This window comes from Astyanax mexicanus, chromosome 15 (assembly GCF_023375975.1).
Source record: "Astyanax mexicanus isolate ESR-SI-001 chromosome 15, AstMex3_surface, whole genome shotgun sequence".
In the NCBI taxonomy this organism is placed as follows: domain Eukaryota; kingdom Metazoa; phylum Chordata; class Actinopteri; order Characiformes; family Acestrorhamphidae; genus Astyanax; species Astyanax mexicanus.
Genome location: NC_064422.1, coordinates 16,333,609 through 16,353,152, shown reverse-complemented (window position 1 = coordinate 16,353,152; position 19,544 = coordinate 16,333,609). Strand labels below are relative to the sequence as shown.

Here is a 19,544-nt window from a genome sequence, read left to right as displayed (position 1 = left end):
TTTAATGGGCCATATACACGAACATACAGTACTAATAATATATAACACATCATATACAGTAATATATAATACTAAAATGCAACACTAATCATTGCAGTGTTAATAGATTTGTAGTCGTTCTAAGTAGATTTTATTATTGTTTTTAATTACATATCTTACTTTTGCATTTTGGTCATTATACAAAGACATTATACTTAGTAATAAAATGTATTTTAAAGTTATTTTGTGGGCACATTTATACATGTTACACATGTTAATTCCACCTTTCGGTGGAATGGCCCATATACACTAACAAACAGTACTTATAATATATAACACTAATAATGTATACACCAATATACAGTACTAATAAGATATAACACTAATAATATATAGTATTAATATGCAACACTAATAATACATACCATTAATAAACAACACTAATAATACATAACACTAATAATATATACAGTACTTATACAAAATTTGGACAAACCAACTCAAAGTTATTTTCAATGTTGTTGTTTTTTTTTTTTCTACATTGTGAATTAACGCTGAAGTCATCCCGACTATGAAGGAACACATAAGGAAACATGTAGTAACTTAAAAGTGTTAAATAATATTGAGCACTAATATGCAACACTACTATTTAGCACTAATATATTAGGGATGCACCAAAATGAACATTTGTAACATTTGGGCACAAACCGAAATTTAACAAAATTCAATATTGGACCAATAGCATGAATTAAATACTTGCTAAATACTTGTTTTCAAAGAAAATAATAGTATACATTGGTATACATTATTTAGTCTTTTCACTCAAGTGCAGTGGTTGTTTTTTTTTTCATCTGTATAGTTTCAGTTGCTGAATTTTAATGCATCCCTAATATATAGCATTAATATACAGCATTAATAAAAAACAGCACTAATTAAAATATAGCACTAAAAGCCACAAGAAACACAAAAAGCTCAAGTTTCAAATGAAACCAATGCAACTTTGCAAGCGATGGTGGCTAACACAGAAACACAGTAAGCAGTGGAATGGCTGTGCCTTTTTTTTCTTCTCCTTCTTCTTTTTAAAATAGTTCTTTTTACCAAAACCCTCAGAGAAAAGGACAGAGGGAAGAGAATGCTGCATCACATCAGAAAGCAGTGGTCTGTAAGTACATGTACACGTGCATGATTGTTTTGGTTGTGACATTTACTGTATTTATTTATATATAAGAAATTATTGAATAAGAGAACGCATCCTCTAAAGGTTTTAGCATTAGCGCTAGCTGTAGTAGCCTTAACGTATTGCTGTATCTATTTCTCATTTTTTTAACAGATTTTCTCACAAAACTAACTAGCCCCTACTACACAACACTACTGCTATGGCTAATGCTGTGACATTTAATCAGTGAAATCTACCCACGTTAGCCGCAGGCGCTAATTCGCTTAGCCTTTGTTTAAAGGCTTTGTTAGCTGTACAGGTTGTTTGTTTACTTTGCTAAATAGCAAATTTGCTAATCTGTAAGAAGCAAGTTAAATAATAATACTGTGCATTTAGCACTTTTAGCACTTTAGTAAATTTAGTAATGTCTTACCTACTGTCAGTTCATATTTAGCCGAGACCTAACAGTGACTTATTTAACAATGTTTATTACTGTCATAAGTACGGTTGTTTGTAAAGTTTTACCATATTTTTTGCACTATAAGGCACATTGTATTATATGGCGTACTATCAATAAACATATATTTTTTGGTCTATTTTTTTTAATACATAAAGCACACCAGATTATAAGGGGCATTTCGAGAGATACTATAAGGAACTTCTAATTCAGCAGGTGGTGGTGGTGGTGTGGGGGCAGCTAACTAAGTTAAGCTAAGCTAAACTAAGTAAACAAAACTTTAAATAAAAAAAAAGCTTTCTTTTAAAGTTAACCAAGCACTGGATGTTAATCTACACAGAGTTCTCTCCTGAAAACTGTTTATTCGGGTGAGTAAAGTGCTTCTGTTTGTTTACAGTACTAAGGCAGGAGCATTAGCATTAGCGGCTAATCGCTAGCGGTTAGCCGCTAATATTAGTTAGCAATATTATATTTATGATTACAAAAAAACTGGTCATCCAGGTGAAAACTGTTTACTATTTACTGGCTTTTGACCAGCATAGTGTGTGTTTGATTTGATGGACTAGTGAGTAAATTACTATAAACAATTTAACTAGACTGGCTAAATAGATGAAGCTGGTTGACCTGTAGAAAATGGTCTAGAGTCCCTATTTTAGCAATCTATATGCGAGCTGTCAACCTTGCTTGGTGCAGCTTGATTTCAGGCGTAACGTGGCATGGCGTGGACGTAACATAAAATAAACCAATCAGTGTGTCGCTTGCCTTGCATTTTCTTTAAAAGACAGGTATGCTCTGACTTTGGCGGATTGCTATTTTTACAGCGCAGCACTTCTGCGCTTCTTAGCAGAGGAAACTGACTGTGAAGGTGTGTCAGGAGTGTCAGCAGGTGTTTACTGGAACAGCAATGTTATTTTATTTTGTATTCTTTTTTAAGTTGATTTAAAAGTTGGGTTCGTATGGACATAATTTAGCTTAATCATGCTGGTCTCCCTAGTTTTCTACCTTGCGTCAAAAAAAAGTATATATTTCCTAAACTATAATTCATTTAATGTTGTTGTCTTTAAGGGTATACTTGCATTGTTATGCTGTGCTATTATCATTATGTCAGTATCATTTAAATAGCATTAAAATGACACTGATATTGTTTATCGTAATAATTCGAGAACAATATATTGCTCACAAAAGTTATTTCATATTCATTTCATTTAGTAATTTAATATTACATAATTATTATACAGCTAAATTCGATTATATGTCTATTAGTACTGTCTGAAATAATTGTGACAATTTATTGTGAACCTATTGTTAACGCTATTTTTAAGTTAAAATAAGTTAAATGTAAATATTGTACGTTCAATGTAATATAAATATAGATTCATCTATATGTAAAATATTAATGTGGACCACCGACAGGAAACATATCTGGTGAAACAGTTGTAGATAGCTGTTGTCAGGGATCAGGAACAGTTTTTTCCTGCAGTTACTGGGACTTACTTTCGGCCTCGGGTCGAGTTATAAGTCCCTCCGTATTTCTTCCGATTAAGGATGAGAGCAGCGATTTCTGGCACGTAGCGAGCAAACATGGCCTACATGCACGAGACAGAGAGAGAGAGGGGCATGCAGGCGGGATTCGCACAATACTTACTTTCTCCCATTTACCGCACTATAGGAACCACCATATTTCTTGCGGTTTCCTATTAATTCTATGATTTCAGGGACGTAGCTGGCAAACATGGCCTGAGGAGAGGACAGGAGACAGAGGAAGAGACTAAAAAACAGACAGACAATAGAAGTCTGATAGAAGCTAAAGCAGCTTCTACGTTTCATAGAGGATATTTATAAATTATGAAAAGTAATTTATAAATAGAAATAAAGAAAACATTACTAAGCGATCGTAACGTTTCTATTGGAGAAAATTAAGAATAGCGTAAAGAATAATAAAGTCAGCATTCATCTGATGGAGGGGGGAGAGTTAACGCTACTGGTTTAGAGCAGAATGGAGTCTTTTATAAAAGCAAGAGCGAAATGCATTCGTTAAGAGTTGGTGTAATCGTAATCCCTCGCTCTGCAGGGATGTTGATTTTGAAAGGAAAAAGTGCCACAGATAAATATCAATCTGTGTTTGAGGATCTTGTCAGAAATGCAGTGGAGGAGTAAAACCTCAAGAGCCATGTTTAGTCCAACAAACACTTATGGCAGGGTTGTGTGAATAGCATAGCCTGAGGTGGTGTAGTCATCAAAAAAAAAAAAAGTGTCAGGTCAATATACTCTGTAAATATAAAAGGCAACTTACTTATTTTTCAACTTTCTTATGCTTATTTTGCGGTTCAAAACATTTGACTGTCAAAACATTTACCCATTTATACCAATCATACAATCTGTAGCTGTATTTGTCATGGTACAGGACTTACAAGACAAGCCGTCACTTGTGCACCTTAATTTAAGGTCTATAAGTAAGTCTTTGCTATCGTAGCGTCGGGAAAAGTGCGCCCTGCATGGCTTAAACCTCAATGCACTCAGACTTTGACGGATTGCTATTTCAATGGTGTAGCAGACTGTAGTCTGTGTAGGTTGTATTCAGTCAGTGGCGCACCTGTGTTTTCTGTTGCCAAGATAGCAATACGGCAGAAATTTACCTGAACACTGGACACCATACATTTCAGATTTTACCCTGTAGTTCATTAATAGTTGAATGTCCGGCTGTTAAAATACATTATGGCCCAGCACAATGCTATATTATCGTTCAGATACATTCAGAATTTAGTTTGTATGGGTATGGAGATTTAAACATTGGCTCAGCCAATCACGTGATTGTTTATGGGTCCGATTTTACTTATATTTTAAGCCCTATGTAGATAATTAAATAGTCCTTAACTATATATAATATATAATGCATGACACCTTAAAATATGCAATAATGGTCTTAAATATATTATTAACGTATTAACTACGAATCATAGCACAGAAAATCCTTTCATCTCATTAACTACATGAACTACACCAAGTAAGTTGCCATATCATTTGAATATGACCTGATTTTAATTATAAAACTCAATTTACAAGCGAAATTTGGTCGAAAAAAAATCTTACCATTCACTAATCACCTTTACAGCTCACAGACTATGACCATCAGGACTATGCTATACCTCATCAACCCTTCATGAAGTTTGTTGGAATTTGGGTAGGGGAAACTTGGGAGGGGGTCATCTAAAACCGCAGATTACAGATATTCTTAATTAAAATAAATAAATATATGTGCTGATGGTTCCACTTAAACATAAACAAAGCATAAACAAATCTAATCTATAACATCATAATAATCTGTCAGAGTAAAAACTTTACATATATATATACTGGATACAATGTATCAATGTTATTAATCATAACACATACTGCAGCAAAAAAAAAAAAACACAAAGCAAGCACTAGCTGGGGTTGGGGCAGGGGGTTTGGACTGGGGCTGGAATCAAATGAAGGGGGACAGTGTCCAGCTCTGGTGCTCAAGGATACGATGGCTCGGGTCATGAGAACCGCAGGGCTCTAAAACAAACTAGGAGAGAACAGATATGGGACGGGTTTTACCAATCCGCCGAGGATGAAGAAGACCATGAAAAGGCGGCCGAGCGTCGTTTTAGCACAAACATCTCCATAGCCCACCGTGGACATGGTTACCATGAGTAAGTACACACATTCCCAGTAGGAAAGTGGTTGGGAATTTTGGAAGTTTTCCCAAGGATCCCCTGAGTTTTCCACCTGCAACACAAATCAAATAGTTACTAGCTGGAATTGTTACTTGATCTACAGTTTATAACCAAATATTTGAGGACGGCCTTTCCTATGATGTCATTCAGCTTCTTGAGAATGATTGTTGACTGCTAGACATGCTTCCACACTTGACAGATTTTGAGAAGAGGTGCATCATTGGACTAAGAGAAACAGGATCTATATCCACAAATTGCCCACAGCCATCTAGGCCATCTGTCATCCAGCCATCATCATCTTAATTTGCAGTCATGGTAATTGTCTCCCACACACATCCATGCCCATTGCATCAAGGCCTGCAAAACAATCAATTTCCAAGGGCTCCAAGTGGTCCAGCGGACTAAGGTGTTGCCATAATGATCAAGAGGTCACTGGTATAATCTCAGTCATGTTGCTTTCCATCAGCAGCCGGAGTCTGAGAAAGCATATCTGGCAACGCTCTTTCTCCTGATGGGTAGATGGTGCTCTCTCTCCACATCACACCCCAGGTAATGTTGGTCAGCACATGTGTCTGTTAGCTGATTTATCTGAGCTGGGTCACTGCGCTTTCCTACTGATAAATCAGAAGCAGTTCGAAAAGAGGTGGTGGCTGATTTCAAATGTATCGATGAAGGCATGAACTAGGCTTCACCATCCTGGTGCTGAGGCATTGGTAGTGATAGATGATATTAAAACTGAGTGGGTGGTGTATTTGGCATAGCTAAATTGGGGAGAAAAACAATCAATTGCCTGAGGGCAACGACTTGTTGGGAATTGAATGCAAACACAAAGCGTGTGAGCGTCACTTTAAGTTCTGTGATGGTCAATGCGGGAAAGTAGCCAAACAGACAGGTTCATGATTCCTGCAGCCGGCAAAATATAAGCAACTTCAAGAATCATGAAAGACTAGAAGAAACAAGACAGCGGTAATTGATCATTTACTTTGAATAAATTAGGATAATTTTGCTTGGGGCTCCCAAATGCCTTGAAAGGTACTACACTTGACAGGATTGCTACACTTTCTTGCATTGTCCGGTTGCCAGATTTATCTCCAATCAAGAATATATGGAACCAGCTGGGACAAGAAATCTACAAGAGGGAAGGATCTTCACCAATTCAATGGGACTCCCAGAGAGTTCACTGCATGAACAACTTTAAGAATCACAAACTTACCAAGTGTATGAAGCCTGCAGCAGTTAGCCATGTGCTTATGAAGATTGAGCACAAATTCACCAACTTTATGGAATTGCTGCAGAACACAGAATTCATATCTGTCAGTGATATATCAATAATACTGTAATAATCAAACATCTTTCCTGTTCTGCTGTGACTTCACTGTAGAGATTATTGACAGATTATGGTTGTGTAATACAGAAGAGCTCCAATCACTAAGCACTTTCTGGCCACTGCCCACCTCGTACCTCCACTGAGACTGTACCTGTACACAGTACAAGTACAGGTTATTATAAAGTGTAAAGTGACTGAAAACATAAGGTAAGATGTAGGTGTTTCTAATAATGTGTCCAATAAGTGGAAATACAAGATATAGTAGGTGTTTCTAATAAAGTGTCCAGTATGCAGAAATACACGATAAGATGCAGGCATTCTAATATAGTGGCCAATGAGTGGAAATACAAGATACAGTAGGTGTTTCTAATAAAGTGACCAGTGAGCAGAAGCACAAGGTACACTAGGCGTTTCCAATAAAGTGGCAAATGAGTGAGTACAAGTGAAGCTGTAGGTGTTTTTAATAAAGTGGCCAGTGCATGGAAGCAGAGGGTACAGTAGGTGTTTCTAATAAAGTGGCCAATAAGTGAAAGTACAAGAGAAGATGTCTATGTTTCCAATAATGTGGCCAATGCATGGAAGCAGAAGGTGATAGGTGTTTCTATTAAAGTGGCCAATGAGTGGAGCACAGATTAGGGAGTTGTTTTTCAATAAAGCATCCAAAGAGTAAAAGTCCAAAATAATATTTAGGTGTTTCTAATAAAGTGGCTAGATAGATGAAACGCAAGGTTGGTGGGTGTTTCTAATAAAGTGGCCACAATAAGTGGAAGCAAAAAGTGGTAGGTGTTTCTAATAAAGTGACCACCAGTGAGTGGAAGCAAAAGGTAATACATAAGTGTTTCCAGTAAGTGAAAGCACAAGGTTGGTAGGTGTTTCTAATAAAGAGGCCAGTGAATGAAAGCACAAGTTAGCTAAGTGTTTCTAATAAAGAGACCAGTGAATGAGAGTACAAGGTAAGGAATAGGTGTTTCCAGTAAATTGGCAATAAGTGAAATATAGGTTAGGCAGGTGTTTCTATTAAAGTGGCCAGTGAATAATGGTGTTTCTAATACAGATCAGTAAATAACTGGATTGCTTTATCTATGCTGGTCATTTTCTATCTATGTGAGGCTTATCGTCCACTCAATGTGACCCCTGTACCTCCAGCGGAGTGCATTGTCAGGAGATTATAGAGCAACATTCAGCCGAGCTGTAAGCCCTTCCTGACATCTGCGCTGCAGCTTTAACTCTAAGCTGGTAGGACACTGCAAGAATTCTGTCCATTATGGTCAAATTAAAAAAAGAGTGGGCGGAGGAATTCGGAAAGGCCATGGTTATATTATCTAAATGAAGTTAAAATTACTTTTTTATTTATTATTATATAAAAATATATAAATGTCAAGTGTTTAAAATTAAATAGAGCACAAGTCTTCCAGTAAAACAGTAAAAATACCTATTTATTATTTATATACATTGTATTTACCTTTTTATTTGTCTTTATAACACAAAAAAGTTGTGTTACAGTAATAAAGTATAAGTGTAAGCAGCACTTCTTCACTGCTGCATCAACTCTTATACTGATATTGATTTTGTGGTATAATATACATATAATAAACACAACTCTTCTGGATGATAGGATAATACTGTAACTTTTTCACTGTAAACATTTTCCATTTATATACACTTATTTTATTATACTACATATAACAGTAATTTTAACTATACAAACTTCGTGATAGCGAGTTATTGTGTAAAAAGTAGAGTTACAAGCCTAAAACTTCAAAGCAAACATTAAAAATAAATATTAAATATTTATGAATACTTAGAACCTCAATAATGATAAGAATACCAACAAATACAAATATTAGCATAATAATATTATGCCTATACAAAGAAGTGATTAAAAAAAATCCACTTACCTAGTCTTTAAGATATTTAAAAACTGTAATATTTCTGAGAACTGTATCAATCTTAAGGCTCGTAAAAACCTCAGTCCTGCAAGAAAAACACACAAATAAAAAAAACACTCATTAGAAATCAGAAAACACTGCTGTCACACACTCAGCACATACGACAGAACTTACCTTTAAACCCCTCGTCCATGGTTAACAACGAGGTCAACTTCATTAGCTCACATAAACAACACAAATAAAATAAATCCCTATAAAAACAACAGTTTAACTACAGTATATCATATAAAATCAGCACAGTGTGAATAAGAGAGGTACGCAGAGTGAATAGCTGAACTGATACTGAATGATTTTTCATTGCTAGACTGAGAGAGGGATGAAAAAGTGGGATGAAAAACCTGGATTAAACAAAAACAGGTGGTACGCTGTCAAACGGGTAAATACCCATGACGCAAAATCCCAAAAGTCCTGCTTTTTCAGGAGTGTACCTCAGAAACGGTCAAGGACAAACAGAACCATAACCAAAACTACTGAACCCATTCATAACAGGCCAAAACAGCTTACAGTACACACACACACATGCACAAAGTTTACAAATGTACTCGTAATTAAAACAGAGAGAGAGAGAGAGAGAGATTTTTTTTTGGAACTTGTGTCATGTATGCATAAGAAACTGATTTTAATTATTTAGTTATTTATATATTGAAAAGTACTTTAAATTCCTTAAGGTTTCTTGAAAAATAAAAATACATATACAGAACAAAATCAGAGAGAGTTTTTAGAGTACAGAAATGCCACTCCTGGTGCAAAAATTGGCTTGTGTTTATCCATCTTCCTCTTGGTTATATTCTAGAGATTTTCAATTTGGTAAAATCTAAGAAACTTCTTCAAAGCTGTATATTAGTGCTGAACATTAGTGAAATGTTGGACATCCTGTAAAATATCCTGTGTGTGTGCAATGTTTGTTATTCTAGTGGTATATTTACAATACAGTCTGGTAGGGTCTGCACAATAGTAACACTGCAGGATGTGCAATGTCACATACATTCCCAAAATAAATCAAATGCATCACTCATTAGAATTAATTTCAAAAATAAAAAGAAATCTTCCTTTCCATGACCTATCTCATATTAGCAGAGTATTTTGACTAATGCATTTTTATTTTGAATACATTGAATGTGCTATTTTTATATAGTATAATAATATGATATTATTATTAGTATAATTCTATCACAAGAGTAACAGTATGACATGTTGGATAATTGATTTGATAGATGAATTCTTACTTTAATTCCTGTTTTTTTCAAAACTGCAAGATAAAGTGTAGAAAACAGATATTGCACTGACTATTTTCAATAACATATAACGAACATATTAAGAAGATAATCTCTTAAATTCTTTTGATCTTAATTTCTTAACAATTAAACCTCACGTTTTATTCTTCTTATTATTTTATTTGTATCTGTTTTTTTATCCACTGTTATTTTAAATTGTCTTTTAATTATAATTAACTGTCATGTCAGTCCGTTTTTGTAAATGCTAGGCTACAGTGAAATTGAGGGTTGCCCTCAATGTCCTTCCAAGTCAAAATAAAGGTTGATTGATTGATTTATTGATTGATTGATTGATTTATTGATTGATTTCAGTGTTTTATAATGCAATTAACATATCATACATGTTTTATGTAACAACAAAAATTGTTTTATATGTAGCTACACAAAATACTAAATATCATATGTTGTTTCATGCAGTTGCACAGAATAGAAATAATCAATATTTTAGCTACTATAATACTGTATATCAATCATTACAGCTACTATACTAAACATAATAATCCCTGTTTAATATGTAGCTCAGAAAAAAAAACTAAATATCAGAATCTATATTTTGTATAAAGTAATTTTAGCTACCAAAAAAAAACACATTTCAAACATTTTAACAACAGAAAAGACTAAATATCAAAACCACTGTTTTGTATTCTCAGCTTCAGTGACAGACTAACTAAAATACAAAAATACATTTAGTTATTTATGTAAGTTTTAAACATTTTAGCAACTACAAATACTAAATTTGTTTTATATAGCTGCACATAATACTAATTATTAATGAGTTAAGCAACTACAATACTATATATAAATTATTGTAGCTACCAAAAAAAAAACAACATCAAACATTTTAGCAACTAAAAATGCTACATAATTTGTGTTTTATATAGCAGCATAAAATACTTAATATCTATATGTATAGTTACTTATATACTATAATTGTCATTTTTGCTACCAAAAATACTACATTTTAAACATTTTAGCAAAAAAAAAAAAATCATAAAAAGGTCATAATTTGTTTTACATAGCAGCATAAAATACTTAATATAAAAAAAAATATTATATAGCTGCACATAATGCTAATTATTAATCCGTATTTTATTTATTTCGGTGTTTGGTGTCCTGGCATTGTAAAGCACTTTAAGACTTTGATGTTCTAGAAAAGGTAAGTATCAATAAAGTTAACTTTTTTTTACTTATTATAGAACATAAATTTTAAATATTAATTCTAGCCACTAAAAATACAAAAAAATACGTATTATAAGCAGGATTTAGTAAAACGTGTCTGAATAATAAATCATCATAATGAGTGTTTTATAGAGATACTGTATACTGTAAAGCCTGTGGGGGTTTAACTGGACCGCACCAGTAACCTTCTCTTTCTTACCCCAGTAAGAAATCACATGGAAGCAGGAGGAGAAGGTTTGGTGGCATCCGTCCTGCTGCTCCTTCTCAGTGGTGGGTGCATGGCCGTGGGTCATTTTGACGCGGTATCCGTTATGAAAAAGCTGCCCGCAGGATTTTTTGCGTCTGCGGGTGTTGGGGAGAGCCTGTGAGTGCGTGTGCCCGTCCGGCCCGCGGTACGCCAGCATCTTCGTGGGGATCATGGTGAGAGAGGATGCTTAATTTTTCAGAAGAAAGTAACAAAAATGGCAAAAATTCCAGATTAGATTGTAGTTCAGGCCTCTGAAAGATGTGCAGCAGGTAGAAGCAGCATGGTCAGGTCCATTATCCAGTTCCAGATCCTGAGGGCGTCTGATCTTCTGTCCAGTCTTCTGTAGTTTTTATTTTATTTAATTTTTTAAATAATAAAAAAAGCAACAGCAGAAGAAGAGTTACAGCCTCTAAAGAAGGAGACCAGCATCTGGCAGCTTCTGAAGACCCTCACAAACCCACAAGCCAACAATAAAGAACACAAAGCATGGCTTTAGGATGGGATTTGTGGGTTGTGATCAGTGGTGTAGTAGTGAGCTTAAAGCAAACCCCCTCCATCAGGATATTACAGCGTAAGCTCTTTAGGAACTGCCCCGGGAAACGCAGGGCCGCGTTCAACAGTCCGAACAGCAATCTGGGTCTTCATCTGCGCTGAGAGAGCTTTCTCTGAACCCGCCGTGATCTGACGCCAGTCACTAATCTACAGCTCTGCAGAGCTGCCCCCAAATCCCAGAGCTTCCAGAGATTCTATAGTTTCCATAGCTTCCACAGCTCATACAGCTTCCAGATCTTCCACAGCTCATATAGATTCCACAGCTTCTTTAGCTTCTATAGCTTTCACAGCTCCCACAGCTTCCACAGCTCATACAGCTTCTTTAGTTTTCACAGCTTCCACAACTTCAATAGCTTCTACAGCTTCTATAGCTTCCACAGCTTCTATAGCTTCCACAGCTTCTATAGCTTCCACAACTGCAATAGCTTCTATAGCTTTCACAGCTCCCACAGCTTCCACAGCTTCTATAGCTTCCACAGCTTCTATAGATTCCGCAGCTTCTATAGCTTCCACAGCTCCCACAGCTCATACAGCTTCTTTAGCTTCTTTAGCTTTCACAGCTTTCACAGCTTCTATAGCTTCCACAGCTTTTATAGCTTCCACAGCTTTTATAGCTTCCACAGCTTCTATAGCTTCCACAGCTTCTATAGATTCTGCAGCTTCTATAGCTTCTGCAGCTTCAATAGCTTCCACAGCTTCAATAGCTTCCACAGCCTCTATAGCTTTCACAGCTTCTATAGATTCTGCAGCTTCTATAGCTTCCGCAGCTTCAATAGCTTCCACAGCCTCTATAGCTTTCACAGCTTCTATAGATTCCGTAGCTTCTATAGCTTTCGCAGCTGAAATAACTTCAATAGCTTCCACAGCTTCCGCAGCTTTCACAGCTTCTACAGCTTCTATAGCTTCCACTCCACAGCTTCTATAGCTTCAATAAATTATATAGCTTCCACAGCTTCCGCAGCTTTCACAGCTTCTATAGCTTGCACAGCTTCTATAGCTTCCACAGCTTCTGCAGCTTCCACAGCTTCTATAGCTTCCGCAGCTTCCACAGCTCCAACAGATCATACAGCTTCCACAGCTCCCACAGCTCATACAGCTTCCACAGCTCCCACAGCTCCCACTGCTTCCACAGCTTCCACAGCTCGTACAGCTCCCACAGCTCATAAAGCTTCCATAGCTCCCACAGCTTTAACAGCTTCCACAGCTCATACAGCTCCCACAGCTCATATAGCTCCCACAGCTCATAGAGCTTCCACAGATTCCACAGGGGTCAGTAACAGGGGTTATAGTCCATACTTTATGTCCATGGCTGCTGCCTAGAATTGTTTACTGGTTCCAATGGATCTTTCAGACAGAAATATCTGTATATTTCCTTATCTTAAAATATTATTAATATTTATTATATATAATAATATATATTAATATAAAAATTGCAGATATTACAGTGTTAGACCTTGGGCTCTCTATTTTTTTTTCTGTGTTACAGCCAGTTGATATTGGATGTTGATTAACATTTATTTAATCATTTATTGTTTACTGCTCACAAAAAAAACAATTTCCAATATATCTAATATATTATCTTATTTTAGGATTTGTAAAAAAATTATAATATTAACAAATTTCTTAAAATAAAAAAAGAATAAAAAAGAAGTTCACTAAAAAAATTAATAAACTATAAAACTAATAATAAATTCTATGAAACTTAAAATATAATAATTTTACGTAAATTAATCATTTAAGTTATTAGATTTATTTGTAAAAATTACACAAATACATTTTTATCTATTGAAAATGTATTCCTTTTTTTTTTTACATTGGTAGGATTTTTCCTTTTATCTTTACTTTAAAAGTATTTTTTTTTTAACTAAGAAAGAATATGCCAATACATTAAAACGCTTTTACTATATCAAATGGATATTCAAAACTTTAAAAACAAACAAACAAGTAAAAAAAAAAAATATATATATATAATAGGACAATCTTACAATATTCATAGAAAATAATAAAAAATATCATTTAATAACTTTAAGACGATTTTCCTATTTTACAATGTCATTTTTCATTTTCTTAAAATGTAGTTACTGGCACTTATATTCTTCCTTTGAAATGTAAAATTACTTAATACTTATCTTTTAGCAAATATTTAGTAATTATTTTATTCAAAAATAATTTAATTCACAATTCCAACATATAATATTCCTATATTATTTATTTATTGTACACCAGCTAAAGACCTGGACTGTGATAAAGAATCCTGCCTTCAATCTACAGCAGGGATGCTATTAGAAGAAGGCTAGAGATAAAACAAAGGAAGAAATTTAATACAACTCTGGATTTATAAACAGATATAAAATCAATCCTGAATTAATCAAAATGCATGTAATATAAAAAAGAAGAATGCTGTACACTGACTCAACAAACCACTGTAATCTGCTGAACACAGGAAGATACATGTTCTACAGATTTCAAATAGTGTTTTACAGGAAATCCTTTTCACTAAATCAAACCTCAGGAAACATTACTGACTGAATGTCTCAGATTTATTCAATACAGAAAATAATGAGTGCATTATTCTTTAAGAACTTTTGATGCTGAATTAAAGAATGATTTGATTTAACTTTTAAAGAGTTTTAAGTTTTAGCTTCAAATATAATATGCATAAGAATGCACAGTTGCTATTTTGTATTATTTAAAATGACTATGCAATTCGTTAAAATAAAAGTGCATTATTGTAAATTTGACCATGTGATTGTTTAATTTGTGAGACAGAGAAAATATATCTTATTCACATTGTAAATGAATATTATTCAGGTCCAACAAATTCTTTTTTAATTCTAATTTTCTCCCATTTCTCTCATAAATTAGCTAGGCCAATTGTCCCACATTCAGCTGCTTATTAGCTGTATATCCCCCATCACATTCCACAACACAATGTGCTGAAGGATGCCAAACATATTGTAAAGTTTTCCCCAATAAACTCATCCTTCTAATCCAATCTAATTTTATAATCTCTAACACACATCTTTATTACATTCAAACAAATACAGATGTTTTGGTCCAGTATACACACACCTATTTTTACTGTGATTCCAAATTTCGATTGATACAGAGTGTGTGTGTGTGTGTGTGTGTGTGTGTGTGTGTGTGTGTGTGTGTGTGTGGTGTAGAGGGAGTGTAAATGTGATACCACAATCACACAGTAAATTGCAGTTCTGGCCTGCAGCCCAATCTCAATCTTGACAGCAGAAACATGAGCATTTTCACTCTGAACACACTCTGGGGAACACGGTAGGACAAACACAACCACACACACACACACACACACACACACACACACACACACACACACACACACACACACACACACACACACACACACACACACACACACACACACACAGGATGATAGGACTGCAGACTGTTCTGAAAGAAATGGATAGCTATGGATGACATAGGAAGTATGAATGCTACATAAAGGAAAGGTCAGGAATAAATGGGTTGGATGAGTATAGTAAAGTATAGTTGTGTATGGAGTGTTATGGATGGATAAATGTATAAGAATGGATGGGTATTGATGGCTATTTATGGATATGAATGAGTATGGTTAGGTATATATATATATATATATACACAGCTCTGGAAAAATAAAGAGGCCACTTCAGTTGCTATTTATAGGTATATGTTTGAGAAAAATCAACATTTTGTTTTATTCTTTAAACTACGGACAACATTTCTCCCAAATTCCAAATAAAAATATTGTCATTTAAATTATTTATTTGCAGACAATTAGAAATGTCTGAAATAAGTTAATATTCATAAAGTTTTAAAAGTTCAGAAATCTTTAAATATATATAATATATATTATATTACATAAATATTATATATATATATATATATATATATATATATATATATATATATATATATATATATATATATATATATAAATATTTGGTGTAATAATTCTGTTAAAAAAAAAATTCAAGCAGTTCAGTTTGGTTTGATGGGTTGTGATCATCCATCTTCCTCTTGATTATATTCCAGAGGATTTAAATTTGGTAAAATCAAAGAAACCCACCATTTTAAGTGGTCTCTAATTTTTTTCCAGAGCTACTAAAATATATATATATATATATATATTATATATATATATATGGGTATAGATTGGTATAACTGGGTACACTGTTAACTCTGATATTGTCATATTAAAAACATTTTGTTATTGCTATGCTTTTATTAGACACTTAATATAAAACATATATCACACAATCAGCATTCAGAAATCAAAAGTGATTTCACTTCTTTGGCTGCAGTGAATATAAGGCCCTTTTTTAAACCACAGCAATAATAATACTCTAAAACATTTAAAAATATTAATTCTATAAATTTGTGCAACCAGCACTGTAAATATATAGATCTGTGATGAATGTGTACATTCAACTGTACTTAACTACACCTCACCTGCCCCTCATCTCTGTATCTATCCATCAGTGTTCATACAGCAGTATACCAGTAGGGGGCAGCACAGCCTTTAACTGCATGCTGCTGTGTTGTGTCTCTTTCATGAGAACTATGTCACTAAGATCACTTACAGCTCCGGAAAAGAATAAAAGCCCACTTAATAATGACTTTATTTATTGATTTTACCAAACTGAAAACCTCTGGAATGTAATTAAGAGGAAGATGGATGATCACAAGCCATCAAACAAAGCTGAACTGCTTGAATTTTGCACCAGGAGTAAAAGCATAACGTTATCCAAAAGCAGTGTGTAAGATTGGTGGAGGAGAACATGCCAAGATGCATGAAAAGTGTGATTAGAAACCAGGTTTATTCCACGTGATATTGATTTCTGAACTCTTAAAACTTTATGAATATGAACTTGTTTTCTTTGCATTATTTGAGTTCTTTTGTTATTTTACTCATTTTCTGCAAATAAATTCTCTAAATGATAATTTTTTATTTGGAATTTGGGAGAAATGTTTTCCGTCGTTTATAGAATAAAACAACAATGTTCATTTTACTCAAGCATATACCTATAAATATAAAAATCAGAGAAACTGATTCAGAAACTGAAGTAAAGAGTGGAATGGATGTATATAAGTGAATATGGATGGGTTTACCTTTGTTTGGATGTATATAAATAAGTACGGATGGGTATATATTGGTAAGGAGGTATATGGGTATAGATGGTATAGATTAGTCTGGATGAGTTTGGGTATAGATGGTATAGATTGGTATGAATGGTATAAATATGTCAAGGACAGGTATGAATGAGTATAAAAGATTTCAATTGATATGGACTGGTATGAGTGAGTATAGATGGGTATATATTGTTATGGATAGGTATGAGTGAGTATGGATGGTTATACAGTAGTCTGGATGGGTTGGGGTATAGATGCGTATAGATTGTTATGGATAGGTATGAGTGAGTATGGATGGTTATACAGTAGTCTGGATGGGTTGGGGTATAGATGTGTATAGATTGTTATGGATAGGTATGAGTGAGTATGGATGGTTATACAGTAGTCTGGATGGGTTGGGGTATAGATGTGTATATATTGTTATGGATAGGTATGAGTGAGTATGGATGGTTATACAGTAGTCTGGATGGGTTGGGGTATAGATGCGTATAGATTGTTATGGATAGGTATGAGTGAGTATGGATGGTTATAGAGTAGTCTGAATGGGTTGGGGTATAGATGCGTATAGATTGTTATGGATAGGTATGAGTGAGTATGGATGGTAATAGAGTAGTTTGGATGGGTTGGGGTATAGATAGTATAGATTGGTATGAATGGTATAAATATTTCAAGGAAAGATGGTATAGATATGTCAAGGTATAGATAGCATAGATGCAATATATAAAAACAGTATGGATGGATATAGATTGGTATGGATAATCAAAGCTGAGTATGGATGGCTATTAATGGGTCATACCCTATGCTGTGCTGTCCCTGAAGCACTCTGGGATAAGCCACAGATGCCTCAGTGATGTTATTAGAAGGGAGTAATGCGGCCCGATGGATGAGAACACTCCGGGGGTTTAGGATCAGGCCTGATTGACCAGTGGACTGAAATTACAGCAATCTCCACTCAGAGAAAAAAAGAGTCTCTCACCCAATCACAACACGTCACCGCCACAAGACGTAAACAGAAGTCCATTTAGAGAATGGGTTTCTATTTTAAACTCACCTGAAGTGACTCTCAAACCAGGTTACAGCATTAGAATACAGTAAGTGGGTGTGGCCTGATTAAACTGACAGCCAGATACAATGAAATTTCAAGAGTTACAATTAAATATTTTACAGCCTGATTTCTATATACATTAGTGGTGTAAGAAAATATCAATATTTACGTATTGCGATATTTAGTTTTTCAATACTGTTTATTAGTTTGCATGTAAATATTGGTGACACCAGTTCATTTAGTGTTGTGTTTAAACCCTGACCACTATGAATGGATTATGAATGGGTATAGATGAGCATTGATGGAAATAGATCGGTAAGGATGGTTATGAATGGGTATAGATGGGTATGAAAAGATATAGACATGAATGGGTATAAATGGGTAGAGATGAATATGATTGGGTATAGATAAAAATGGATGGTTATAAATGTGTATAGATGTGTATGAATGGTTATAGATTGGTATAGATGTGTATAGATCGGTATGAGTGGCTATAAATGCTTATGTAAGTGTATAGATGATGGTTACAGATAGATGAATACTGATGGGTATAGATTGGTATGGGTGAGTATAAAGAAGTATGGACTAGTACAGATTGGTATGGATGGGTATAGATAGGTATGGATGTGTATAGATTTGTGTGGATGGGTACAGATTGGTATGGATGGTTGTAGATCGGTATGGATGGGTATAGATTGGTATGGGTGGGTACAGATGGTATGGATGGGTATAGATTGGTATTGATGAGTATAAAGAAGTATAGATTAGCATAGATGAGTATAGAGCGGTGTAGATTGGTATGGATGGTATAGATTGGTATGGATGCTACAGATTAGTATGGATGGGTATAGATTGGTATGGATGGGTATAGATTGGTATGGATGGGTACAGATTGGTATGGATGGGTACTAGGGGTGTCACGATCTCGATATTTTATCGAAATCGAATCGAAATGAGGTCACGATCTCGAGTATCGAAGTCAAAAAGAGGATCGACGATCCCTCCCGCGCGCGCTACGCAAATAGCGCAGCGCGCTACGCAAATGGCGCGGCACCAACACAGCGCATCCTATTCATTTAAATAGAGATAGCCACTGCATGAGCGCAGTCGGCGGGAGTGTGATCACTGTTTTTATCTGTCCAACGGGGGAGGGGGGGCGGGGGTTGGGCGCGCAGGTTTTGTATCTGTATCTAACGGAGGGGTGGGTGCGCGCAGGTGAGAGCGTGTGAACTCGCTGAAATGCGTGTGTCAGTGTGACTTGAGAACACTGACTATAGATCACAGTGAGGTGGATTAAAAATCTTAAACTTATAATTGACTACACCTGTTGCTTTCCATTGAATTAAAAAAACATCTTTCTCTCAGATAAAGTAAACAGAAGCGTGTTTCTGACTAAAATAAAAGCTTTTCAGGAGAGATATAAGTTATGTGTAAATATTTATAGGACAATACCCACATCACTTATCTAACCAGCCTGTACTGATTTCTGCCCCCCAATAATGCTTTCAATAACCTCTTGTAACCCCTGGGAGCCAG

General features: G+C 34.9%; 1 protein-coding gene across 15 annotated transcripts in view; it reads right to left on the bottom strand.

Moving 5' to 3' along the window:
* The window catches only part of LOC103038321 (calcium-activated potassium channel subunit alpha-1-like), a 162,206-nt gene that overhangs the window by 44,938 nt on the left and 97,724 nt on the right, over positions 1–19,544 (bottom strand). For 10 of the 15 annotated variants that reach the window (XM_049464508.1, XM_049464512.1, XM_049464513.1 and 7 more), the window contains exons 6-9: positions 8,519–8,594; positions 6,507–6,582; positions 5,175–5,345; positions 3,238–3,329 (exon numbers count right to left, since the gene is read on the bottom strand). In XM_049464508.1, coding sequence (XP_049320465.1) covers positions 3,238–3,329; positions 5,175–5,345; positions 6,507–6,582; positions 8,519–8,594 — 415 coding nt within the window. Of the gene's footprint in view, positions 1–3,086; positions 3,179–3,237; positions 3,330–5,174; positions 5,346–6,506; positions 6,583–8,518; positions 8,595–8,683; positions 8,780–11,221; positions 12,020–19,544 lie in introns of those variants that run through there. The other 5 variants (XM_049464510.1, XM_049464519.1, XM_049464521.1 and 2 more) reach the window with 3 other exon arrangements.